General features: G+C 45.1%; 1 protein-coding gene across 30 annotated transcripts in view; it reads right to left on the bottom strand.

Annotated features, from left to right (window-relative positions):
- The window catches only part of LOC139359868 (uncharacterized), a 71,686-nt gene that overhangs the window by 36,482 nt on the left and 7,657 nt on the right, over positions 1 to 27,547 (bottom strand). For 10 of the 30 annotated variants that reach the window (XR_011616394.1, XR_011616399.1, XR_011616400.1 and 7 more), the window contains exons 1-4: positions 23,169 to 24,681; positions 20,997 to 21,201; positions 20,798 to 20,905; positions 11,282 to 11,334 (exon numbers count right to left, since the gene is read on the bottom strand). Coding sequence is in view for 11 of the 30 variants with exons in the window: in XM_071084476.1 (XP_070940577.1) it covers positions 11,282 to 11,334; positions 20,798 to 20,905; positions 20,997 to 21,201; positions 23,169 to 23,237 (435 nt within the window). In the remaining 19 variants the exon portion in view is untranslated. Of the gene's footprint in view, positions 1 to 5,369; positions 9,588 to 11,281; positions 12,004 to 14,810; positions 16,122 to 17,497; positions 17,681 to 17,793; positions 17,986 to 19,822; positions 20,256 to 20,279; positions 20,626 to 20,797; positions 21,202 to 23,168; positions 24,682 to 27,547 lie in introns of those variants that run through there. The other 20 variants (XR_011616401.1, XR_011616402.1, XR_011616405.1 and 17 more) reach the window with 13 other exon arrangements.

The following is a 27,547-nucleotide window of genomic DNA, read 5'->3' as shown; positions in this document are numbered from 1 at the left end:
GGAGTCTCTTATAAAGATGATTGCAGATTCAGCTGCTCAGGATATAATGTTGCAGTTATTAGCTTTTGACAATGCTAATCCCAATTGCCAGGCTGCTCTGTGACCTATTAGAGGGAAAGCACATTTAGTTGATTATATCAAGGACTGTGATGGTATCGGAGGTAATCTGCATAAAGCTACTTTGTTGGCACAGGTAACGGCAGGACTGAGAGTAGACAAAGGAAATACTCCATTTTCTGGAGCTTGTTTTAACTGTGGGAAGCATGGTCATACTAAAAAAGAATGTAGAAAAAATTAGCGAGTCAGGCCACCAGAAAGGGGAAAAAAGAAGACCGTTGAGACTGAAATATGTCCATAATGTAAAAAAGGAAAACACTGGTGCACAAAAGCTGTGAGTCTTCTGTCTGGGGAACCCCCAAAAAAGGTCCCAACAGGCGTCTGTGGACCGTTGCCAGCAGGTACAATAGGATTACTTTTAGGAAGGTCTAGAGTAAGTTTAAAAGGTGTACAAATACATACAGGAGTCATTGATTCAGATTATAATGGAAAAATTCAAATTGTTTTTATCTATTTCTGTTCCCTGGAAAGCAGAGCCAGGAGAGTGCATAGCACAGCTCCTGATTGTGCTGTAGGTGGGAACAGGAAAAGGGGAAATTAAATGAACAGGAGGATTTGGAAGCACAAATAAACAAGGCAAAGCAGCTTATTGGGTAAATCAAATTACTGATAAACATCCTACGTGTGAAGTAACTATTCAGGGAAAGAAATTTAAAGGTTTGGTAGATACAGGAGTGGACATTTCAATCATTTCTCTAAAGCACAGGCCGTCTGCATGGCCAATTCAACCCACTCAATTCAACATAGTTGGAGTTGGCAAAGTGGCTGAAGTATATCACAGTAGTTACATTTTGCATTGGGACTATTCAACTAATTATAACTTCTGTACCTATAAATTTATGGGTAAGAGATTTATTACAACAATATAATTCCAGAACAATTATATAGCCCTCAAAGTCAACATATGATATATGAAATGGGGTATGTCCCTGGTATAGCACTAGAAAAAAATTTGCAAGGTTTCCAAGAACCACCTCAAGTGGAAAAACAAAGTTTCCGCCAAAGATTAGGAAATAATTTTTTTTTGATGGCAGCCACTGTTAAGCCTTCAGAACTTATACCTTTAAAATGGTTAACAGATAAGCCAATTTGGATAGAACAATGGCCACTAAGTAAAGAGAAAATGGAGGCTTTAGAGACATTAGCTACTGAACAACTAGAAAATGGGCACATAGCTCCAACATTTTCCCCTTGGAATTCTCCAGTTTTTGCAACTAAGAAAAAATCAGGTAAATGGAGAATGTTAACTGACTTAAGAGCTATCAATTCAGTTATACAACCTATGGGAGCATTACAGCCAGGATTGCCTTCTCCTGCTGTAATTCCAAAAAACTGGCCTTTAATAGTCACAGATTTAAAAGACTGTTTCTTTACTATCCCCTTAGCTGAGAACGACTGTGAATGGTTTGCATTTACAATGCCTGCAGTAAACAACCTGCAGCCTAGGAAGCGTTATCATTAGAAAGTGTTGCCACAGGGCATGTTAAACGTTTGCCAGACTATTTGCCAGACGTATGTGGGGCAAGCAACTGAACCTACTCATAAAAAATTTTCACAGTGTTATATTATTCATTATACAGATGATGTACTTTGTGCTGCCCTCACTTGAGAAATATTACTCCAATGTTATGATCACTTGCAAAATTCAATTTCTCACGTTGGTTTAATTATAGCTCCTAACAAAATTCAGGCTACTACTCCCCACTTCTACTTGGGGACATTAGTAAATGACACTACCATTGTGCCACAGAAAGTAACCATATGTAGGGACCAATTAAAAACATTAAATGACTTTCAAAAATTACTAGGGGACATTAATTGGATACGACCTGCTCTAGGCATTCCTACCTATGCCATGTGTAATCCGTTTTCTATCCTTAAAGGAAATCCTAGTCTCACTAGCCCTCAGCAATTAACAAAGAAGGCTGACGCAGAGTTACAACTACTTGAGAAGCAAGTCCATAAACCTCAAATAAATAGAACATATCCAGAGAAGACTCTAGATTTCCTAATCTTTTCAAGTCAGCATTCACCTACTGGTGTTATTGTCCAAGAACAGTACTTAGTAGAGTGGCTTTTTCTTCCACATACTAATTCACAGACTCTAACTCCTTATTTAGATCAAATTGCTACTGTGATAGGGATTGGGAGAACTCGGATTGTTAAATTACATACATATGATCCTGGAGAAATTATTGTTCCTCTCACAAAGGCACAAATATAGCAAGCTTTTATAATTAGTCTTAGTTGGCAAACCCATTTAGCTGATTTTGTGGGTATTCTCAATAATCATTTTCCTAAAAGGAAGCTGTTTCAGTTTTTGAAATTAACAAATTGGATTCTCCCTAAAATAACTAAATTTAAACCAATTGAAGGTGCTGAGAATGCTTTTACAGATGGGTCTAGTAATGGTAAAGCTTCTTATTCTGGCTCGAAAAGTAAAGTTTTTCAGACATCCTATACTTCAGCTCAAAAAGCGGAGCCTGTAGCTGTAATTGAGGTACTGACTGCTTTTGATATGCCTGTTAATGTGATTTCTGATTCTTCATACGTGATTCACTCCACACAGTTAATTGAAAATGCTGTTATGATTTCATACAGATGAACAACTGATGACTTTATTTACCCAACTGCAAACAGCAGTTAGAAGTAGAATTCACCCTTTTTACATCACTCACATTAGAACTCATACACCTCTTCCAGGACCTTGACTGAAGGGAATCAAATGGCTGATCGTCTAGTTGCCAATGCAGTATCTAATGCTAGACACTTTCACAATTTAACCCATGTTAATGCCTCTGATCTCAAATGCAGACATGGCATTACCTAGAAAGAAGCTAAAGTTATTATCCAGTGATGCTTGACTTGCCAAACGGTACATTCCTCATCTTTTACAGGAGGAGTTAATCCTCGAGGATTGGAATCTAACTCTCGTTGGCAAATGGATGTCACACATCTTCCCTTATTTGGGAGACTAGCTTATGTACATGTATGTGTGGACACCTTTTCTCACTTTGTCTGGGCTACATGCCAAACAGGAGAGTCTTCTGCCCATGTTAAACATCACCTTTTGCAGTGTTTTGTGGTGATGGGCATTCCAGCTTCTCTTAAAACAGATAATGCCCCAGGCTATACTACCCAAACTCTAGCTACATTTTTCTTCATGTGGAATATTAAACACATTACTGGTATCCCATACAACTCTCAAGGACAAGCCATAGTGGAAAGAATGAATCTCTCCCTAAAACAGCAGTTGCAAAAGCAGAAAGAAGAAGACAGAGAATATGGAACCCCACAGATGCAACTGAACCTAGCATTATTAACTTTAAATTTTTTGAGCCTGCCCAAAGGCCAGATGTTATCAGCAGCTGAACAGCATCTACAGAAACTAGCTGCAAAGACAGAAGAAGAAAACCTGGTTTGGTGGAGAGATCCAATAACAAAAAGTTGGAACATAGGTAAAATAACTTGGGGTAGAGGTTATGCTTGTGTTTCTCCAGTCCAAAATCAACAGCTGATTTGGATAACATCAAGACACCTGAAACCTTATCATGAGCCAGATGCTGAGGAAGAGACTCTGGGAGGATCCCAAGGACCCCCCAGTTGTAGCCATGTCAAGACTAACGCTGAGGAGGACCCCAGCTGTCACTAGCAACACCCGTCAAACACAGCCACCCACCTAGGGGCAGACCAAGAAGCTGTCACAGATGGCGGAAGAAAACCTGAGGAACGTGGGACAACCAGTCACAATGAATAATTTAATGGCAGCTATGATAGCAGTTATCACCACTGCCATGAGTATTTCTTCAATAAGGCTGGTAATAATGCCTAGATACAATCACTCTATGACACAGTTATACACGCTTTCTGATCTCAGTATTTACCATAATAAATCTGCTTCTATAATTGAGGAATACCATCCTCAAAAACCTATTTGTAAACAGGATTGGACCCAGTTAGAAAAAATGAATGTACTTGTTGAGGAAGATTGCATAACAAGCAGAAGTGCTGCACAAGGATTCCTATGGAATCATTATTAACTGGTCCCCTAAGGGGATATTTAGGTTGAATTGCACCTCTCAGTCTGTGTGTCATGGCCACACTATGTTCAGATGATCCGAACAAAATGGTCAGATGGTACAAATGATAAGAAGTACGGCAAAAGTTCCTATTATCTGGAACCATGGCAGTATAGTGGCACCTCAACCTCAAATGATATGGCCCACTCTAGGAACTTAAAATAAGGATTTGTGGATATAGAAAAATTAAAAGAACAAATATTTAGAGCATCCCAGGCACACCTGACCTTAATGCCAGGAACTGGAGTGCTTAAAGGAGCTGCAGACAAATTAGCAGGTAGTAACCCATTAAAATGGACAAAAACACTTGGAAGCTCTGTGGTTTCAATGACGATTGCACTTTTAATCTGTGTTGTCTTTGTATAGTCTGCAGATGCGGATCCTGATTCCTGCAAGTAGTAGCTCAATGTGACAAAGCTGCCTTTCCTTTTATTGATTTACAAATCAGACAAGGGGGACAAGTTGGGAGCAAGCTCCCCAAAATCTGGCCATAAACTGGCCCCAAGACTGACCATAAATAAAATCTCTGCAGCACTGTAACATGTTCATGACGGCCCTAACACATGCGCTGGGAGGTTGTGGGTTTACCGGAATGAGGGCAAGGAACACCTGGCCCACCCAGGGCAGAAAATCACTTAAATGCATTCTTAAGCCACAAACAATAGCATGAGTGATCTGTGCCTTAAGGACATGCTCCTGCTGCAGATAACTAGCCCAACCTACTCCTTTAATTCACCCCATCTCTTGGTTTCCCATAAGGGATACTTTTAGTTAATTTAATATCTATAGAAACAATGCTAATGACTGGTTTGTCGTTAATAAATATGTGGGTAAAACTCTGTTTGGGGCTCTCAGCTCTGAAGGCTGTGAGACCCCTGATTTCCCACTTGACACCTCTATATTTCTGTGTGTGTGTCTTTAATTCCTCTAGCGCCGCTGGGTTAGGGTCTCCCTGACCGAGCTGGTCTCCGTAGAGACCAGCCTAACCAACACTGTGAAACATCATCTCTACTAATAGAAGTTAGTCAGGTGTGGTGGCACACACCTGTAATCCCAGCTACTCAGGAGGCTGAGGCACGAGAATTGCTTGAATCCAGGAAGTGAAGGTGCAGTAAGCCAAGATCCTGCCACTGCACTCAAGCCTGAGTGACAGAGACTCTGTCAAAAAAAAAAAAAAAAAAGAAAGAAAGAAAGAAAAAAAGAAAAAGGAAGTCTTCCAGCAAAGAGAAGCCAAGGACCAGCTGGCTTAATGATTTAACTTTACCAAGAATTTAAAGAAGAACTAATACCAATCCTACTCAAACTTCTGAAAAAAAGACAGAATGAGGGAATACTCCCAAACTCATTCTATGAAGCCAGTATTACCCTGATAGCAAAATCAGACAAAGACACATAAAAAAAGAAAGCTACCAGCCAACAACTGTGATGACCACTGATGCAAAAAATCCTCAACAAAATACAAACAACCCAAATTCAAAAACACACAAAATAAAATATTCATCACAGCTAAGTATGACTTATCCTACGGATGCAAGGATGGTTCAACATATGCAAATCAATCAATGTGAGGCATCGTTTCAACAGAATAAAAGAAAAAATTATACGATCATTTCAATTAAAGTTGAAAAAGCATTTAATAAAACTCATCCCCTCATGATAAAAACTCTTTAAAAACTGGGTATAGAAGAAAGATACCTGAAGATAATAAAAACCATAAAGAACAGTCCCATGGCTAGTATCATACTGAATGGGGAAAACTTGAAACCTTACATCTAAGACATGAAACCCAACAAGGATGCCCACTATCACCACTGTTATGCAACATAGTTCTGGATGTCCTAGCTAGAGCAATCAGATAAGAAAAAGAATTTATGGGCATCCAAATTGAAAGAAGAAAAGTGAAATTATCCTTCTGTATGAATCATATGATCTTATATTTGGAAAAACCTAAATAACTGACCAAAAAAACCTATTAGAACTGATAAATTCAGTGAAGTTGTAGGGCACAAAATTAACACATAAAAATCAGTAATTGTACATGTTAACAGCAAAAAAAATCTGAAAAAGAAATCAAGAAATGAATCTACTTTAAAATACCTATGAATAAGGGGATAAAGTACCTTGTCCTTTCCCTTACACAATAGTTAAATAGAGACAGGTAACATCACATCTTGATCAGGGTTGGCTGCTCTACTAGGGCAGGTTCATTCTTCTGACCCATAGGTGGCAGACCCATGCAAAGCTGGTAGAAGGACTGGTTAGTGGTAGGCACTGGCTCAGGCAGGGCGATGCTCTGGGCTATTCCTGTGTCCACGCAGAGAAATGAGATCACGATCAGGTGGTCCAGACCCTGGGTTGGTGGAGGGACCAGGTTGCTCCTACAGATTGAGTGTCTGGGTGAAGGGATAAACCAGGAGTGCTCTGGGTACCTGTGTAGGTTTTGGCTGGAAAACTCTAGAAGCAACAGTGGGTTCAATTATTGAGGGTACAGCCTTATCCACAGAGGGCCCTTGCCACATCAACACCTAGTGTGTAGGTCCCTGAGTGCGTGGGGATCTTATGCTGGCAGCAGGGTCGGGAAGGGAGTCTGTTTTCACAATTCCACTGAACTTCTCAGTCCCCTCTCTCCCTGGGAAACCTGGAATCACAGGACAATGTGCAGTGTGACAGCATGTGTACACAACTTCCTTTCCTCAGACCCCAGAGTCTCTCTCCAGCCCACGCCCCTATGATGTCTTTCTTCCAACAACAAATGTGTGGAGTTTGCTGAACAACAACCAATTCTCCATCACCACCTGGGTGTCCAACAACTTGATTCTGACACCACCCAGTATTAGCATAGACCCCATAAGTTCAGGGCTTAGTCCCACAACACTCTCTCCACTGCAGATGCCAGGCACATTTCCCCAGTGAGCCCAACTATAGTTCTTAGCAACAGGCTATAAATTAGAGGTTCCCATAAACCCCTCCTCAAGTTCAACAATTTGATAAAACTACTAACACAGAACTCACCAAAACATTGTATTGAGGTCTACCTGTTTATTAGAAAAGGTACAACTCAGAAACAGTCAACGGAAGAGATGTATAGGGCAAGGGAAAGTGGTGGGAGATTACAGGGTAGGTAGGTAATCCTAGTAAACAGCTATGACTAAAGAAATTCCCCATCCTTTGTGTTTTGCAAGAGCAGCTTACTGCAAACAAACATCCTTTCCAGTATGACTTAGATGATGCTCCCCGTTTTTAGTTATCACAAAAACCATAGACTGTCTGAATTCCTCCCTTCCCCACACTTTATTTTTTTAATTTTTTTTTATTTTTGGCCTCATACATAGTTAAATAGTTTTGTCTTCAGTGGTCAGAACAGAGTAACAGAATACTTGTTAACCAAACTTTGCTTCAGTTTCTCTCCTTCCCTAGGGCACTCGACTCTTAACTCACCCTCAGCCTGAGCCAACAATAACTTCTCCTTATGCTCTTCCCAAGAACAAGTTGACTTCAGGGTGAAACATTCTCTCTCATGAGGATCTAACTTTGCTAAGCTTAATCCTACCCTCCCCATCCCCCACCTACCTTCTTTCCAATCTTGTTTGCTCCTCCCTATGAAGGAAAGCCGTTTTCTGCCTAACCTCTGGGATCCTCTAAGATCTTATGGTTGGTATTTTCCCCATTATAACACTCTTTTAAAATTAGGTAACTTCTTACCTACATCTGAATTTGTTTTATTTGACCAAGTCTAGAAAGAGCACCAGGACAGTAACAATTCCATCCTTAGAGCCTCCCAAGCCCCCTTCTATTCCAACCCCAACTGCATCTGCCTGTGATCCTCAGCTTTCCAGGGCTCCATGGCTTCTCTCAGTAGAAAAGCTCCTTCCATGGCTGGGGTGAGCAAGTTGGGACACCTACTGGGGAAGCTCTCCAGGAAGAACTACTGGGGCCTTCAATGACCTCATTTTGCAGCCTCAAGAGTGGCCTTAACTGGGAGTCCATAGGCCTGGGCTTCTTTCTACTTCCTAGTCAGGTTTAGTCACTTAGTTTTAAATGAGAAAATACCCAATGATTGAAAAATCCAGCAAAATCACTCAATCACAGTTTAGAGAAGGGAAGGAAATTGTAAAGCACTTACACTTTACAACTCAACAGGAAAAGCAAAAGTATCTATCCCTTTCAGATTAAAAAAAGTCATTTAATTATGTTCATAATGAATACTTTAGCAAAGAATTATATATGAACACTTCTAGCAGATGACAATTCCCCTCTCATAAAATATAGCATTAAACTTGGATATACAGATAACAAGATACAGAACAGATACCCACTGCCACAGACTCTCCACCCTGAAACAAACAGGAACCGATGTTTTGATGAATCTTTGTTATTCAGCAATTTATCTACCCCAGTTTCTTGTGAAAATGTATTCATTTTCTAAAGTCATAATGGAAAAGCAATTTTCCCTATTTTTTTCCCTCGAAGCATTCCCAAAGCTAAACCCTGGGATTCTGTTTTAAATCACTCCTCAAAAGGAACATGCCTGAGAAACTTACTACACTCACTCTGCATATGAAAAAGAAAATAAAAATTCTTAACAAATGGAATATATGACCAGATTTTATTTCTAAAGTCCACCTCTTTCACGCCCTTTGCAATTTTTTTTTTTTTTTTTTTTTTTGGTTACCCTTCAAGATCTACCAATAAAATACAATTTACATTTAACAGAAAAAGTGAAGTAAGTGAACACATCTTTTCAAGGTGACAAACCCAACGAGTGGTAGAGCTGACTGGAGCACAGACATATCTGATTTAAGGGTCAAATCAGGCCATTCTATCTCTTCAGATATTTTCCCACCTTCTACCTGCTCACTGACATGCTCAATGACCACCCTCCATGAGACCCTGAACTGTGCTCCACTATGTGCCCCATGTGCATTTTGCTTTGCAGGTTTTTGCACTGCCTCATTGGAGTGGGTTTTCCTTGTCCTCTTGGATAGAATTTCTGCTGTCACAAGTCTGAGAGAATCTGGAGGTCAGGAATTCATTTCTGTCTTTTCCCCCTCCATACTAGCATCCAATTTGCTGACTAGCAATGTGTCTCCAAGGAATGGAAACTAGGGTTGGGGGAAGAAAATCTTAATGTCCCAAGGGGTAAGCTTTTTAGATGAAGAGCGCACCAGGAGATTCCTCTCAGCCCCACCACATCCAGATGCTGCCCTAAGAGGTTCCACCACCATACCTCAGCCTGTCCTTTGGGAGATAACCCAGGTGCAGATAGTCAATAGACACTCCAGGAGACATGGCCACTGTGGGCATCTTGGTCATACCCAGACAGTTGTGAAACTCAGGACCAGGAAAAGAAAGACTGAGGACATACGGCCCTGAAAGCTTCCAATGTGGAACCTAAACCCAAAGACACTTTGATAAGGTTATCTGTGCCTAGATAAAGTAAGAGGAGGAGAGATAAAATTTTTTTGTTTGTTTTTTTGAGACGGAGTCTCCCTCTGTTGCCCAGGCTGGAGTGCAGTGGCGTGATCCCAGCTCACTGCAACCTCCGTCTTCCGGATTCAAGCGATTCTCCTGCCTCAGCACCCCAAGTAGCTGGGACTACAGGCGCCCGCCACCACACCCAGCTCATCCTTGTATTTTTAGTAGAGAAGGGGTTTCACCATCTTGCCCACGTTGCTCTCGAGCTCCTGGGCACAAATATTTTTTGCAGTAGAGTGTCGGCGCGGGCCGGTTATTTTCTGCTTTTCTCTCATGTGAAATGCTCACAAACAAAACAAATTTTAAAGAATCACATCCACCCCAGCACTCTGGGAGGCCAAGGCGGGCGGATCATCTGACGTTGGGAGTTAGAGACCAGCCTGACCAACATGGAGAAACCCCGTCTCTACTAAAAATACAAAATTAGCCGGGCGTGGTGGCACATGCCTGTAATCCCAGCTACTCAGGAGAATCGCTTGAAACTGGGAGGTGGAGGTTGCGGTGAGTCGACATCGCGCCACTGCACTCTAGCCTGGGCAGCAAGAGCAAAACTCGGTCTCAAGAAAAAAAAAAAAAGAGTCACATCCCATGCTCTGTGGGGAAAAAAATGGTTAAAATACTATGTTTGAAATGTACAAAAAAGACAAATAGTTAATAATGCTGTGAATTAGAGGAGAAAAGCTCCTGTTTCAGAACGCCGGGAAGTAATTGAAAACTTTAAGATTTTACTGCAAGCCAGAGTTAGTCTGGGGGAACAAGGTGGTGGATTTGAGATCCTGCTTGCCATACATGCACTCAGAAAATGCAAAAGAAAACCAGTCCTCTGTGGAGTGTTAAAATTAAACGGCAGGCAATTAGACTAAGGTGGCTCTAGTGCCCCGAGTTCCTAAATATAAGAAAAAAATGTAAATGAAATGCATTTCTTGTAAATTACTACCTTGGGGGAAACAACACTCAGGCTTAACCAACCACACAACTCCAGTTAACCTCTAATTACATAACCAGAAAATTTCCACCTAGGCAGTCCAGATACGGCGACTACATAACTGTAAGCAATCAATTATTCAATTTTGTTTGCTTCCTAGTGCACATTATAAAAAGCCTTTCTTTCAAGTACCCCCACCCTACCCTGAACCCACAAACCACTAACAATGTCTGGGTGTCTCCATTCACAAATTGCTGTTTGCTCAAACTCTAGCGTTTTAACAGTGACCCCTTTTAATTTTTAACAGAAGAAAAAACAGACTGATAACCCCATGGACCTCATCTCTCACCAACGACCCTGCACCCCGAGTCGGGGGACTCCCCTATGACGGTCTCGTCGTGCCCCCACAATCTGAGACACGGGGCTGCGGGGCAGAGCTGCCCCGAGAGGGTTCTGGACCCAAACGAAGGTGCCACGCACACAGGACGGAACCTGGGAGCTCCAGGCAGCCGGCCCAGCCCCATCCTGCGCCACAGGGGACTGAGGTCTGAGCTGCACCAGTGAAACTCGGGGCTTCAGGCTCCAGAGCCCACCGCGGGGAGTCCCAGATCCCGCCACAGCCGGTTCCCGCCGGTTCCAACCAGCTCCCTGCCCCTTCTCAGGACACCCTGTCCCGCACACTCACCATTTTCCAGCTTCCGAGGTGTCCTGGTGTCTTAGCTGTGGCACTCCCAGCACCTGCAGGTCACAGGGAGAGAGAGGCTGCCAGAAAGTCACCCGGGCCTCTCAGAGCCCAGTACAGCGAGCGGAGATAACAGAACGCCACGTTCCTGCGAGAGACACACGCCCCGCCAGATCCCGGAAGCCGCCCCCTCGTCTCTGGCTGCGCGCCTGATTGGACAGTTCCCACGCCAGTACTGATTGGATAGGGCTGCAGGCCACGCCCACGCCGGTCCCGAGTGGCAGGAGATGTGATCTTGAAGAGGCTGAAGGAGACTAGAATGGGCTATTTTTGTGTATTCTTCCAAAATTAGTCAGGGCCTTTCTATGAATGCCATCCTTAAAAAGGGCACACTTAATCTGCAATCTCTGTTCCTGAGGTTCTGAGGAACCTTATCTTCCTCTCCTGTTGGAGACCACCCTAAAGATGAGTTTTCTTCCCGGGGCACAGAACAAGCAGAAGCAAACTTGTGCTTGTAAAAGCCGTGGTGGGTAGGGAAGGCTTCCAGCGCATTCAGGGGCACCTGTGTGACTGCCCTTGTGAGGAGGAGCCAGCCTCAGGAGAGCTAACCCACGTGTGTCTCCACCTATGCTGGGCCCTGCTGTCCATCCACCTCCTCTGATGAGCAGGGCGCTCAAGATGTATTTAAGCCCAGGTGGGGTGTTCCAGGCCAGGCCCTGGTCAACCTAAAATAATCAAAAAGGTTAGAATATAGTTTCAAAAGAGTTTGTTCAATGGCACATGCTGAGGATGGCCACCAAGGAGAATGGATTCTAATTGTTTTGAATTTATACTCCAATCTGCAGCCATTGCACGTCAGTTTTAAGGAAAGAAAATCCAGGCAGTGCAACACAGCGAGACCTCTTCTCTACTAAAATCCAAAAAAAAAAATAGCCGGCTGTGGTGTTGGGCCCCTTTAGTCCCAACTGCTTGAGGGGCTGTGATGAGAGGATCGAGTGAGCCTAGGAGGTCAAGGCTGTAGTGAGCCCTGACTGTGCCACTGCATTAGGCCTGGATGACAGAGCAAGACCCTGTGAAGGGAGGGAGGGAAGGAAGGAAGGAAGGAAGGAAGGAAGGAAGGAAGGAAGGAAGGAAGGAAGGAAGGAAGGAAGGAAGGAAGAAGGGGAAGGGAAGTCACAGCCTAACATAGGTGCTAAATCTTGGTCAGACACTAATCATTTCACCTGAAGGCCAGATCCACATATAAGAGTAAAAATACCAACTTTTGATTGTTGTAGGGTAAGAGATTAATGATCTCAATTGTGGAATGTTCCCATGTGGGAATGTGACAATCTTTACTTTGGGTAGTGTATGCATATGAGAGTCAAAATCACTACAGTGTACTGGGCTTCATTACTTTTTTTTCTGTACCATCTATGGGCTTTATATGTGTAAGACTTGCAATCCACTCTGAGACCTTTGTGCTTGTATAAACCTATGATCTTACTCATTGCTGTAAGCCCAGAGATGAGATTCAACATCTCTCCTTTTGTCTGGTTCAGGTATGAAAGTCATTACCATGCCTGTGAGCTAGGTCCAGCAATGAGTTGTCATTTCACCTGCGGCCAGATCCACACGTGACAGTCAAAATTCATGCATTCATGAGTGAGATTCAAGACCTTAAGAGTAGGCTCTCTCCATGTGTCAGGTTGATGATTTCAACTGTTGGCTGGGTATGCCTATGAGAGGCACAATATAACCTGTGCACTGGGCCATGTAATGACACTCTCTCTACCATCAAAGAGCATTAGAAATCTTATACATTATAGAATATGGATAAAATTTCTAATACTTTGTGACCTTTTTAAAAGTAGGAGACCGGAAACACACATCATCATAAGCCTAGCTATAAGAGTCAAACATCTCAGGCTGGGTGTGGTGGCTCACAGCCAAGGCAGGCTGATCACGAGGTCAAGAGATTGAGACCCTCCTGGCCAACATGGTGAAACCCCATCTATACTAAAAATACAAAAATTAGCTGGGCATGGTGCCGCATGCGTGTAGTCCCAGCTACTTGGGAGGCTGAGGCAGGAGAACCGCTTGAACCCAGGAGATGCAGGTTGCAGCGAGCCGAGATCATGCCATTGCACTCCAGCCTGCTGACAGAGCAAGACTCCATCTCAAAAAAAAAAAGAAAAAAAAAATCAAAAATCTCTTTTATTGGTTGTGTCCATATATTACAGTCATCATCATGCCTGTGAGCTGAACCTAAGTATATGTCACTATACTACCTGTGGTCAGGGTCCAGGAAGGAGAGCCGCATCACCTGAATACTGAGCCAGAGATATGTCAATATCCTTTTGTGAGAAAAACCCTGGCAGGAAAGTCACATCACCTAGCTGCTGAGTCCACTGATATGTCACAATGCCCTCTGTGGGCAGGGCCAAGGCAGGAGAGTCACATTACTTGGGCGTGAACCCAGCAATATGTCACAAATTATCCTGTGTACAGAGCCCAGTAAAAAGAGGAGTCACATGACCTAGGTAAGGGGCATGGGGATATGTCACACTGCCCTCTGCTGGAAGGATCTAGGCAGGAGAGTTACATTACCTGGATGCTTGGCCCAGGTATATTTACAATCTCAATTATAGGCATTGCTTAGGCAGGAGAGTCACATCACATGGGTGCTTGGCCCATTGATTTGTCTCAATCCCTTCTGTAGGCAGCGTCCAGGCAAAGAAGAACAGTCACATCTACTAAGTGCTGGGCCCAGTAATATGTCACAATCCCTCAGGTAAGCAGGTCCAAGGTAAGACAGCAGTCATATGACCTATGCGATGGGCCCAGAAATATGTCACAATCCCCCTTGTGGGCTGAACCCAGGCAGGAGAGGAAGGTTACATCAACTAGGTGATTGCTGTATAAATAGTTCAAAATTCCCTCTGACAGAATGGCCCAGGCAAAAAAGTCATATCACCTATGTGCTTGGCCTAGGTATATGTCACAATCCCAATACTATGCTAGACCCAGGAACAAGAGTAAAAATAATCAGGTACTGGGCAAAAGTGTATGTCAAAATTACACCCACAGAAAGGTCCAGAAATGAGATTCAAAATACTGCAAATGGGCTGGCTCCAAGTATGACAGTCAATACCTCTTGTGAGTTCTGTCCATGTACACGAGTCAAAATCTCAACAGTAAACTGGATCTGTACAAGACAGCCCCAACCTCATGTGCAAACAGTGCTTTAAAAGGAAAGACACAGCCTCACAGGGGCATTTAATCTTGATCCAAACTCACCATCTTACTTGTGGCCTGGATCCATGTATGTGAGTCACAGTTCCAACTTTCAATTTCCTCCAGGTGTTAGATTCAGAACTGCAACAATGAGCTGCATTCATGTGGGAGGGTGATAATCCTTACTGTTAGCCAAGTATGCAGACAAGAGTCCAAATTTTATCTGTGTGATTGACCTTGGTATGAAACTCTTTTTAGCACCTGAGGGCATTGTACAATATGCTTGAGTGTTGTAGGACTCTGTGACCTTTGTACAAGTAAGAAACCTGTTACCCTAAGCCTAGCTACTAAAGTCAACATCTCTTCTATTGGTTGGATTCAGGTATTAGAGTCATTATTGTGCCTGTGAGCTGGGTCCAGAAGTGAGTCACCATCCTACCTATGACCAGATTTATATATGACAGTCACAATTCCAACTGTAGACTTAATCTGCATGTGAGACTCAGGAGCTCACCAGTGGGCTCTGTTTATATATGATGGTGACAATCCTAATTTTCTATAGATTGTGCTTATGAGAGTCACAATATCACCTGTGTTCTGGTTTGTATTATGACACTCCCTGTACCACCTAAGGGCTTCATAATGTATGTGTGTTTGTCAGAGCCTTCTGTAACCTTCCTAAAAGTAAGAGACTCAGAATCCTACCTATTGCCCTAAACCTATCTATGAGAGTCAAAATATCTCCAGTTGGGTGGCTCCACATCTGAGAGACATTATCATGCCTGTGTGCTGGGCCTAGGTATAGGTTAGAATTCTACCTGTAGGCAGAACAAGACAAGAGGGTCTCATCACCTGGGTGCTGGGTCAGAGATTTTTCACAAACCTTTCTGTTGACAGGTCCCCCAAAAAAGTTACATCACCTGGATGCTAGCTCAGCGATATGTCAGAATGTCCAGTGTAGGCAGGGCACGGGCAGGAGAGTCACATTATCTGGGTGCTTGGCACAGTAGTATTTCAAAATTTTTTATGTAGTCAGGGCACAGGCAGCAGCAAAGAGTCACACTATCTATGTGTTGGGATCAGTAATATGTCACAATTTTCTCTCTTAACAAGGCCCGGTCAATAGAAGAGAGTCATATCCCAAAGTGGTAGGCTCAGGGATATGTCAAAGTCCTCAATGGAGGCAGGACATAGGCAGGAAAGTAGAGTCACATCACTTAGGTGATGGGCCCAGAGACATCTCACAAAGTCCCCTGTGGGAAAAGCCTAGGCAAGAGGGTCACATCACCCAGGGACTTGGCCTAGGTATATGTCAGAATCTTAACTCCCAATTGATAGCTAGGTTTCCACAAGATAGTAAAATCAATCAGATGTTTTGCAAAGATAGATTTCATTATCACACCTGCAGAAAGGTCTAGGAATGAGATTCACAATCCTGCACATTTCCAGACTTCAGATATGAGGGTCAACAACTTTTGTGAGTTGAGTCCAAGTATGTAAGATGGAATCTCAATGGTGGACAAGATCCATGAATGACAGCCTCAACTCCACCTGGGAACAGTATCCCAGTAGGGTAGCCATATTCTTACAGTTGTGCTGAATCTTGGCTTGAGAGTCACTATTCTGCCTGTAGATCAGATCAACACATAAGAGTCACAATTCCACCTTTCAACTTCCTTCCGATGTGAAATTCAGAACATCGGCAGTGGGCCCCGTTTATGTGAGAAGGTGACAATTCTTTCTGTTAGCTGGGTGTACATATAAGGGTAACTATCTCACCTGTGTGTTAGGCCATGTTAATATACTCTGTACCACAGAGAGTTTGCTAGGGTATGTTTCAGAGTTTCAATCTGCTCTGAGATTTTTGTGATGCTATAAACCCATGATACTAGTCCTTCCCTCAAGTGCAGGCATGAGTCAATATTTCTTTTTTTGACTGGGTCCAGGTATGAGAGTCATTACCATGCCTGTGAGCTGGGTTCAGAAATGAGTCACCATCTTGTTTGTGGCTGGATCCACATATGACAGGTGTAATTCTAGCTGTAGATTGTATCTACAAATAAGATTCAGGATCCCCCAGTGGGCTCTGTCCATGTGTGAAGGAGACAGTCCTGTCAGCTGGGTGTACATAGGAGTGTAACAATCTTATCTCTGTGTTGAGTCCTGTTATAACACTCTCTGTACAACCCAAGTGCTTTATATAACATCCGTGAGTGTCATAATTTTCTGTGAGCTTTGTACAACTAGAAGACCCTGGACTTTACACGTTGTTCTAAGCCTAGCTACAAGACTCTAAATTTCTCTCATTGTCTTTGTCCAGGTATGAGAGTCATTACCTTATTATGTGCTTTGGGCTCAGATGCATGTCACAATGTTAGCTTTGAGCAGGCAGGCACCAGGAGGAAGAGCCACATCATCTAAGTGCTGAGTCCAGCAATATGTTAAAATCCTCTCTCAGAGCAGGGCCCTGTCCTAGCAGAACACTGACATCACCTAAGTGCTTGGCTGAGTTGTATGTAACAATCCAATCTACATGCATGCTGGGCCCACAGATGAGAGACAAATCACTCAGATGTTCGGCAAAGGTATACGTCACAATCACACCTTTGAGAAAATCCAAAAATGAGATTCATAATTTGTCATATGTCTCAGCTTCAGGTATGAAAGTCAACATCTCCTGTGAGTTGGGTCCAAATACACGAGTCACAATCTTAATGGTCGACTTAATTAGTGCATGAGAGCCCCAATCACACTGCAAACTGTGTCTTGGTAGAAAAATCACTGCCTAACAGGTGTGTTTAATTCTGGTCTGAAAGCCACTAGCCAACCTGTGGACTGCACTTACATATTAGAGTCATAATTCTAACTTTTGACTCTCTCCAGTTGTGAGACTCATGACCTGTGCACTGGACCCTGTTATGACACTGGAGGACTCTGTACGATATGGATAAGAGTTGCAGTTAGCTCTGGGACCTTCATGCTGGCACAGACCCACAATCTTACTTGATTCTCCATTTGGAGGAACAAGTGTCAATATCTTTCCTCTTGGCTAGGTTCAGGTGTAAGATTCATCATCATGCCTGTGAGCTGGATCCAAACATAGGTCACAATCTCACCTGTGAGCAGTGACCAGGCAGAAGAGTCACATCACCTGAGTGCTGAGACAGGAATACATAGCAATATCCCCTGCGGGAAAGGTTCAGGTAGAAGAGTCACATCCCTTTGGTGCTGGGCCAGGTGAAAAATGTTACAATACCCTCTGTGGGTAGGGCCCAGGCAGAAGAGGAAAATCACCTTACCTAGGTGCTGGGCCTATGGATATGTCACAACTTCCCATGTGGTCAGGATCAGGCAGGAGAGGAGTCACATCATCTTGGTGCTGAGTTCAGCAATGTGTAAAAATATCCCCTTAGGGCAGGGCTCAGACAAAAGTGTCACATCACTCAGGTGCTTGGTCCAGGCATATGTCACAATCCCACCTAAGGGCAGCACTCGGGCACAAGAGGAGACTTACACAACCTAAGAGATGGGCCCAGATATATGGCACAATGCCTCCTGTGGGCAGGGCCCAGGCAGGAGATTCACACCACGTGGGTGCAGGGCCCAGGAATATGTACAATCCCCACTGTGGGCAGTGCCCAGGGAAAAAAGATAGTCACATCACCAAGTGACAGGTCCAGCAATGTATCACAATTTCCATTAAGGACAGCACAAAGGCAGAAGAGTTACAACACCTCGGTGCTTTTGCCAGGTATATGTCAAAATTCTGTATGTGAGATTATCTCAGGCAAAAGAGGCAAATTATTCAGGTGCTAGGCAAAGGTGCATGTCAAAATCACACCTGCGGTTGTGGACCGAAAAACATGTTGCATTACCTGGGTGCTGAACCAGGGATATGTCAAAATTCTTTCAGAGGCTGGGTGGGTGGCTCACGCCTGTAATCTCAACACTCTGGGAGGCCGAGGCGGGTTGGTCATGAGGTCAGGAGATCGAGACCATCCTAGCTAAGACTGTGAAACCTCGTCTCTACTAAAAATACAAAAAAAATTAGCCGGGTGTGGTGGCAGGTGCCTGTAGTCCCAGCTACTCGGGACGCTGAGGCAGGAGAACGGCGTGAACCCAGGAGGCGGAGCTTGCAGTGAGCCAAGATGGCACCACTGCTCTCCAGCCTGGGCAACAGAGCCAGACTCCGTCTCAAAAACAAAAAACAAAAAACGAAAAAACAAAACAAAACATTCTTTCAGAACCTAGGCAAAAGAATAACATCACCTGGGTGCTCAGTGCAGTGAAATGTCACAATTACCCTTGTGGGCTGGGCCTAGGTAACAAGGTGACTAACAAGATATAGGTACTGAGGGAACGGACAAGTCACAATTCTCCTAGTGGGCAGGACTCAGGAGAGTCACAGCACTTGTGTGCTTGACTTAGAAATATGTCACCATGCCCTATGTTGGAAGATCCCAGAAAACAGATCACATCCGAGGTCAGTATGGAGACTGGACAAAACGACGCACTATGATGGAGGGCTCCTGCTTCGACAAGCCTCATGGACCCATCCCCCGGGCAAAGGTGGGGGTCACTGTGACGTGAGAACCGGCTGGCACATGCGCACTGGCTAGGCCGACTCGGGCACGACTCCTGAAAATCAGGCTACAATCTCCTTAAAAAATGGCAGCGGTGCTGCGGCAGCGAGAGATATGGTGTCCCAAGTGGGGCGGGGGAAGGGGGGAAGGGGGTTTAAGGAGGAGAAGGGAAAGGAGACTGTGCAAGACCCAGAACCGGACAACTAAGAGTCCGGTCCTGAGAACCACCTTGAGCCGTTTTCTGGTTTGGTTCCTAGAGAAGTAGGAGCTTTAGGGCGCCAGCTGGGATCTGCGGACTCCTCCACGGATCCAATTTTGGCCCCCACTGGGTCAGCAGGGATGGGGTTAATACGCTGAGGCGGGGAGGTTCTCGATGAGGCACAGAAAGATTCCATGTAACTGAAGGCATGATGTCACCTGAAAATTCACTGACCCATGAGTCCACTTCTTCCCTCCTACTCTCTGGGCGGAGCAGTGGCCTGCTCTGGTCCGCAAAGCCCCTGGGCTCCTGCATCCCTACACTCCTTTCCCAGACAGGTGCAAACAGGGAAGGGGGCGAGTCAGAGGTGGAGGAAATGTGACCACACGTGGCACTGGCGTCCCCTAAGAAAAGTTGGAGTGAGCATGTGTCCCCGTGGCTATGGGGTAATAGCGAGACTGTCAATGATGTCCAGGCATGCGCCCTGGGGGGGTGGGGGGAACATTGGAGACCTCCCCAAGAAAGCAAAGTAAAAGCAAAGCACACCTGGGAACCAGGAGAGGGCCTGTGCCAGAATCCAAGCCACATTCAGGGATGCCTGCCAGAGGAGCAGAGAGATTTGTGCAAAGTACACCCTCCCCTGGGCAATGCAACAACTATGTATCCCTGAGGCAACCACCCCTGTACCCAGCCAAAACCCAGTCCCTTTGGCTCCCTGACGTCTGTTGCAGCCAAAAGATTGTGTGTTGGGAGGCAGTCCCACCCAGGAGCAGAGGAAGTGGATGTCCCTCAAGAATGAGACAGGAAGTCCTGATGAAAGGCAATAATACCCCCTTTCAAATAAGGCAAAGGCCAGTCACTGACAGTTCATCCTAAATGAAACATGCAGCCATCAGTTGGGACATGGAGACCAAACGAGCTTCCTTATCTGAAACGGGTATGGAAGACCAGTGCTCCAGGATCGTCATGCCCATCCAATCTATAGAAATATGTTTGGAGAGGGAAACAATCATTAAACGGAACTCGAAAATGTTTCAACCTGATGGACTCAAAAGTGTTATTTGTTGAAGACACTGAGCCAGAGGAAGGAAGAAATAGGCCCCTCAGATACATGGCAGACAGAGCGAGAGGGAGGACCGAGCAGTGGCCAGAGCTCAGGCTGGATACAGGATAATGCCACCACCATGGGCATCTGGGAAGAAGGAGTGGCCAGTCCACGTCCTGTTCCCAGCTTTCTCTCCAAGCCTGTGTCATGGTGTGGGTGTGGCAACATTTCTCAATGAGAGGAGAGGATGGGAGAAGTAAGGACCATCTAGAACCATCTTCTTTGACGTTGGTCTGCATCCCTCCTGTGGGAGGACAATGAGCTCCTGTGAGGCTTTTGTCCTTAGGTGTGGTGTGCCAGTATTGATCCCAGAGAAGAGGTCACTCAGGATGGGGAGGAGATTTAACCCCTCTGGGTCTGAGGCAGCTCCCCACGTGGCCCATGTGACAGGGGTCTCAACTTTTGGGGAGACTCACCTGCACACCGTCCCGGCAGGCCTGAGGCTGGGATCCCCCATTGGTTCCCCAGGACTCCACCTGAGATTTCTTCGTAGCTGTGGGCCCTCCACAAATCCTGGCATTTTCCTGGCATCGGAGGAACATCCTGTCAACCCCCTGGAGAGGTCAGGCAGGATCCTCGACACCGATGCACTGCCGCTGCCGCCTCCTGCTTTACCTGCTTCACCAAGCCTCAGGGACTTATCTCCCGGACGACGGTAGGGGTCCCGGTGACCCGCGCTTGCCCCTTGCACATGCGCATTGGCTAGGCCGACTCGTGCTCCACTTCTAGAAGTCAGGCTGCTGCAGTAGAAGTCTCCTGCAGGAGAACGATGAGCTCCTGTGAGGCTCTTGTCCTTGGGTTTGGTGTGCTCCTCTTGATCCTAGAAAAGAGGCTGCTCAGGATGGGGAGGAGATTTCAACCCCTGCCGGTCAGAAGCAGCTCCTCACGTCGCCCAGGCCTTCACAAACCCCAACTTTAACTGCTGGAAAAATGACTGACAACAGGCCAAATGACCCAGGCAGAGATGCCGAAAGAGAGGTGCTGAAAGAGGCTCACCGAAGACTGGCCGACACGCAAGCACCCACCCCAGCACACAGGTCACATTTGTCCCAACACACATGCACACGGATACACACACACACAGACAAAAACAGAGAGAAAGAGAGAGAGAAACGGAGAAAGCGAAAAGAAAGACACATACACAGACATACAGCAGTGGCACAGAAGCACCCAGGCAGCCCCTGAGGCTGCCAGAGTTCTGCTCTCTGTGAGAATGACCCTGGGGTCAGAGAGCAGCCCACCGGCACACAGGCAGGCCTCTCCTAGAGATCACAGTGGTCATGACTTTTGGGGAGACTCATCTGCACACTGTCCTGGTAGGCCTGAGGCTGTGATCCCCTGCTTGTTCCCCTGGATTCTGCCTGAGCATTCTTCATCTTAGTCGGTCTTCAGTGAATCCTGGCTTTCGAGGCCATCCTGTCAACCTCCTTGAGAGGTCAGAATGGAGCCTCTATAGGGACGTACTGCCACGGAGGGCTTATGCTTTACCCAACCTCAAGGACTCATCCACCTGGTGATGTTGGTGGTCACTGTGATGTGAGAACCTTCCTGCGCTTCCCACATGTGCATTGGCTAGGCTGACTGTGCTGCACTCCTGGAAATCAGGCTGTGGTCCCTTTACAAAATGACGGATGGCCAGGCATGGTGGCTCATGTTTGTAATCCCAGCACTTTGGATAGCCGAGGCGGGCGGATCACCTGAGGTCAGGAGTTCGAGACCAGCCTGACCAATATGACGAAACCCATTCTGTACTAAAAATACAAAAATTAGCTGGGCACGGTGGTGCACACCTGTAGTCCCAGCTACTTGGGAGGCTAAGGCAGGAGAAACGCTTGAACCCGGGAGGTGGAGGTTGCAGTCAGCCAAGACCATGCCATTGCACTCCAGCCTGGGCAAGAAGAGCAAAAAAAAAAGACAGCGGTTCCGTGGCAGGGCTGAGATGGATGAAGTGGGGAGGGCGGGAAGGGTAGTCATGGGATAGAAGGCTGCACAAGATCCATAGTTGACCCCCTAGGCCTCTTGTTCTCAGTACCATTTTGAGTCATCCTCTGACTCGGTTCCAGATGTAGCAGGAGCTTCAGGGTGCCAGTGGGTTTCTTTTCACATCCTCTGTGTGCTGGGGAAAGCAATATGTCACAATTCCTACTGTTGGCAAGGCCGTGTAGAAGAAAAGAATCACATCACCTAGGTGCTGGATTCAGTGTGATGTTACTATCTTTCTGACAGCAGGGCCCATTCACAGGAGTTACATCTCCTAAGTTCTTGGCCCAGGTATATGTCACAATTTTGCTTGTCAACTAGACCCAGTCTGAAGAGTCAAATCACTCACATGTTGGACAAATGTATGTATATTCACAATAACACTCGTGGAAAGTTCCATTGATAAGATTCATCATCCCGTACATGTCTTGGCTCCAGGTATGTGTCACCATTGGCCAGCCACAGTGGCCCACGCCTGTAATCCCAGCACTTTGGGAGACCTAGGTGGGCAGATCACTTGAGGTCAGGAGTTCAAGACCAGCCCAGCCAACATTGTGAAACCCAATCTCTAGTAAAAAAAAAAAAAAAAAAAATACAAAAATTAGCCGGGTGTGGTGTTGCATGCCTGTAATACCTTCTACTCAGGAGTCTGAGGCACAAAAATCACTTGAACCCTCAGAGGTGGAGGTTGTGGTGATCCAGGGTCAAGCCACTGCACTCCATCCTGGGGAACAGAGTGAGATTGTGTCTCAAAATAATAATAATAACAATAATAATAATAATAATAATAATAAATCATTATAGTACCTGTGATTTGGTCCCAGGTATATGGCACAATACCCACCTGTGGGCAGAGAGAGAGCAGGAAAGGCACATCACCTATGTGCTGGTCCAGTGATATGTAATAATCCCCCTTGTGGGCAGGACCCTGGCAGAAGGTTCTGAGTCCAGTTTATCAAAATCTCCCCTGTAGGCAGAGCTTAGGCAGGAGAGGAGGCTCACTTCACCTAGGTGATTGGCCTAGACATATGTCACAATGGCCTTCATGGGCAGAGACAAGACAGGAGAGTGACATTACCTTAGTGCTTGGCTCAGTGATAGGTCACCACCACTTCAGTGGGCAGAGACCAGGCAAGAGAGCAGAATCACATCACCTAGGTGCTGGGCTGAGTGATATGTTACAATGCTTCCAGTAGAAAGAACCCAGGCAGGAGGGTCACATTACCTGGGGTCAGTACATAGCTGTCTGTCACAATGTACTCTAAATGCAGGGCCAAGGCAGTAGAAGGAAGTCACATTACCTGTGTGATGGACCCGGAGGTAAGTCACAATGCCTTTTATAGGCAGAGTCCAGGTAGAGGAGTCACATACCTGGGTGAATGCTGGTCCCAGTGACACAAATAAAAATGCCTTTAGTAGGCAGGTCCTAGGGAAAAGTATCACATTACTTAGGTGATTGATCCAGGTACGTGTCACAACTTTATCTGTGAGCCGGGTCTCAGAAGGAGAGTCAAATCACTCAGATTCTGGGCAAAGGTATTTGTTTCAATCACACACCCAGGAATGTACACAAATGAGTTTCACAGTCCCACACAAGTCTCAGATTCAGGTATAAGAGGCAATCCTCCTGTGAGTTGGGTTCAAGTACAGGAGTCACAGTCTCAACAATGGGCAAGATCTGTGCGGAAGAGCCCCAATCCCACCTAAAGATTGTGTTCCAGTAGGGGAGTCACTGCCTCACAAGTCTGCTGAATTATCACTCGAGAGGCACCAAGCCACCTGTGGACCAGATCCACATATAAGAGTAGCAATTCCAACTTGCAACTGTTTTTGTGTGTGAGATTAATTGCTTCATTAGTAGGCTCTATTAATGTGTAAGAATTAAGATTGTGTCAGCTGGGTCTGCATACGAGAGTCATAATCTCATCTGTTAGCTGGGGCCTGTTACAAAACTCTCGGTATCAGTCTAGGGCTTTATACAATAGGCCTGAGTGTTGTAATTCTCTGTGAACTTTATCCAAGTAGGAGATGCATGACGTCACCTGTGGCCCTAAGCCTGGTTATAAGAGTCAAAATATCTCCTAATGGCTGTGTCCAGGTATGAGAGTCATCATTGTGCCTGTCTTCTGGGCCTACATATATGTCATAATTTCACCTGTGGGCAGGAACAAGACAGTAGAGTCACATCACCTGGTTGCTAGGCCTAGTGATATATCACAATGCCCACTATAGGCAGGGCACAGGCAGGAGAGTCACATCATCTGAGTTCTTGGTTTAGCGGTATGTCACAATTTCTTCTGTAAGTAGGACCCAGGCAGCAAGAAGATGCTGAGCCTAGCGATATGTCACAATGCTCCCTTTTAGCAAGGCCCATACAAGAGAGAAGAGTCATATCACACAGATGATTGGCCCAAAGATTTGTCACAATCTTCACTGCGGGCAGGGCACAAGAAGGAAAGGAGAATCACATTGCTTAGGTGATGGGCCTAGCCATATGTCACAATCTCCTTGTAAGCAGATCCCAGACAGGATAGGTGAGTTACATGAGTGACCTACGTTATGGAACCAGCGTTATGTCACAATTCCTACTGGGATCAGGGCTTGGAAAAAGAGAGAAGTCACATCACCTCTGTGATGTTCTTAAAGATAAGTCACAGTGACCCCTTTGGGCTGGCCCAGGCAGGACATGAGAGTCACATTACCTAGGTGATAGACCCAGAGTTATGTCACAATTTTTCCTGAAGGCAGGGCCAAGGCAGAAGAGTCCCTTCACCTAGGTTCCTGGCCTAGAAATATGTCACTATCCCCTCTAAATGCAGGCACAAGCACTAAAGAAGAGTCACATAACCAAGGTACTGGGCCTAGCAATATGTCACAATTCTCAATGGAGGTCAGGATCAGGCAGGAAAGTAGAGTCACATCACATAGGTGATAAGCCCAAAGATATGTCACAATGCACTCCGTGAACAAGGTCCAGGCTGGAGAGTTATATCACCTAGGTACTTGATCAAGGTATATGTCACAATTCCAGCTGCTGGCTGGACCCAAGCAAAATAGCAACATAAATTAGGTGCTGGGTAAAAGCATATGCCACAATTACACCTGCAGGAAGGTCTAGGAATAAAATTCACAATCATATACATTCCTTAGCTTCAGGTATGAGAGTCAACACCTCTGATGAGTTCCATCCAAGTACATGAGACACAGTCTTAACACTGGACAGGATCCGTGCATGAGCGCTTCATCCCCACCTGCAAACGGTTCCCTGTAAGATAGGCACAGCCTTATCATGGTGCTAAATTTTGGTCTCAAGAGAGCCACTATTCTACTCCTGACAAGATGCATGTATGCATGTCAAAATTTCAGCTTTTCTTTGCCTCTGTGTAGGAGATTCAGAACCTCAACAGTGGGCTGTGTTCACATGGCAGAGTGACTATCCTTACTTTGGGCTATGTATGCATATGAGAGTCACAGTTTTCTCTGTGTTTTTGGCCCTGTTATGACACTGTGTGTGCCATCTGAGAACTTCACACAATATGCTTGAGAGTGGAATTCTACACTGAGAACTTTATGTTGTTATGACTTTAGCCATTACCCTACGCCCAGGAATGACAGTCAGCATCTTTTTTATTGGCTGCTCCAGGCATTAGAGTCATCACCATGCCCGTGATCTGGGTCCAGAAATAAGTCACAATTCTACTTGTGGTCAGACCCACATAGGACAGTCATAATTTCAACTGTGGATTTCATCCACAAGTCAAATTTAGAATCTCACCAGTGGGATCTGTTCATGTGTGAGGGTGACAATTCTGTCAGCTGGTTGTGCATATGAGAATAACAATCTCAAGTTCATAATGGGCTGTGTTATGACACTCTGTGTATCCCCGTAGGGCATTATATAGTTTGCATCAGTGTTGTAATTTTCTGTGATCTTTGTACCAGTAGAAAACCCAGAATCATACCCATTGCTCCAAGCCTAACAATAAGAACCAACATCATTTTTATTAACTGGGTCCAGGTATAAGAGACAACACTGTGCTTGTGAGATGAGTCAAAAAATGACTTACTGTTCGACCTGTGGCCAAATCCACATATGACAGTCACAATCCCAACTGTGATCTGCATTCACATGTGAGGTTTAAGACCTCACCAGTGGGCTGTGTCTATGTGTGAAGGTGACAATCCCAATTGTTGGCCGGATTTGCCTATGAGAGCCACAATTTCACCTATGTTGGACCCTGTTATGACACTCTCCATACCACTCAAGGGCTTTATAAAATATTTGTGTCATAATCTCCTGTGACCTTTATATAAGAGGAAGACCCAGAACCTTACCCATGTTCCTAAGTCTAGCTATGAGAGTAAAAAGTCTGTTGTATTTGCCAGATTCATGCATGAGAGTCATCACCATGTCTGCTAGCTGGGCCTCGGTATATGCAACAATTTCACCTCTGGACCAGACAGAAGAGTCACGTCACCTGAATTCAGGGCCAGGGGTATGTCAGTATTCTTGTGGGCAGTGCCACGGCAGGAAAGTCACATCACCTGGGTGCTGGGCTTAGCAATATGTTTCAGCACCTTCTCTGGGCAGAAGAGAATAATCACATCACTTAAATGTTGGACCCAGGAATATATCACAATGCCCACTGTAGGCAGGGCTCAGGCAGGAATGTCACATCCTTTGAGTGCAGGGTCCAGTAATATGTTACATTTCCTACTGGAAGCAAGGCCCAGGCAGAAAGGAAGAGTCATGTCATCACAGCAAAATAATAAAATAAATTAGGTGCTGGGTGAAAGCATATGCCACAACTACACCTGCGGGAAGGTCTAGGAATAAAATTCACAATCATACATATTCCTTAGCTTCAGGTATGAGAGTCAACCTTTAAGCCCAAGATGATGGGCTTAAAGGTATATCACAATTTTTCCTGTGGGCAAGGCCCAAGCAGAAAAAGATGGTAATGTCACCCACATGATAGGCCCAGAGATAACTCAAAATTTCTCCTAAGAATAGGACAAAGACAGGAGAGTCACATTACCAACTTGTGTAGCCCAAATATATATCACTGTCCCATTTGTGAGCTTTATTTGGGCAAAATAGTCAAATATCAGGAGCTGGGCAAAGGTATATGTTACAATCACACCTGCAGGAATGTCCAGAGATTAGATTCACAATCCCACATTGG

Source organism: Macaca nemestrina, chromosome 18 (assembly GCF_043159975.1).
Source record: "Macaca nemestrina isolate mMacNem1 chromosome 18, mMacNem.hap1, whole genome shotgun sequence".
Classification (NCBI taxonomy): Eukaryota; Metazoa; Chordata; class Mammalia; order Primates; family Cercopithecidae; genus Macaca; species Macaca nemestrina.
The sequence above is the reverse complement of the archived record's forward strand: the minus strand, read 5'-3'. Positions and strand labels throughout refer to the sequence as shown.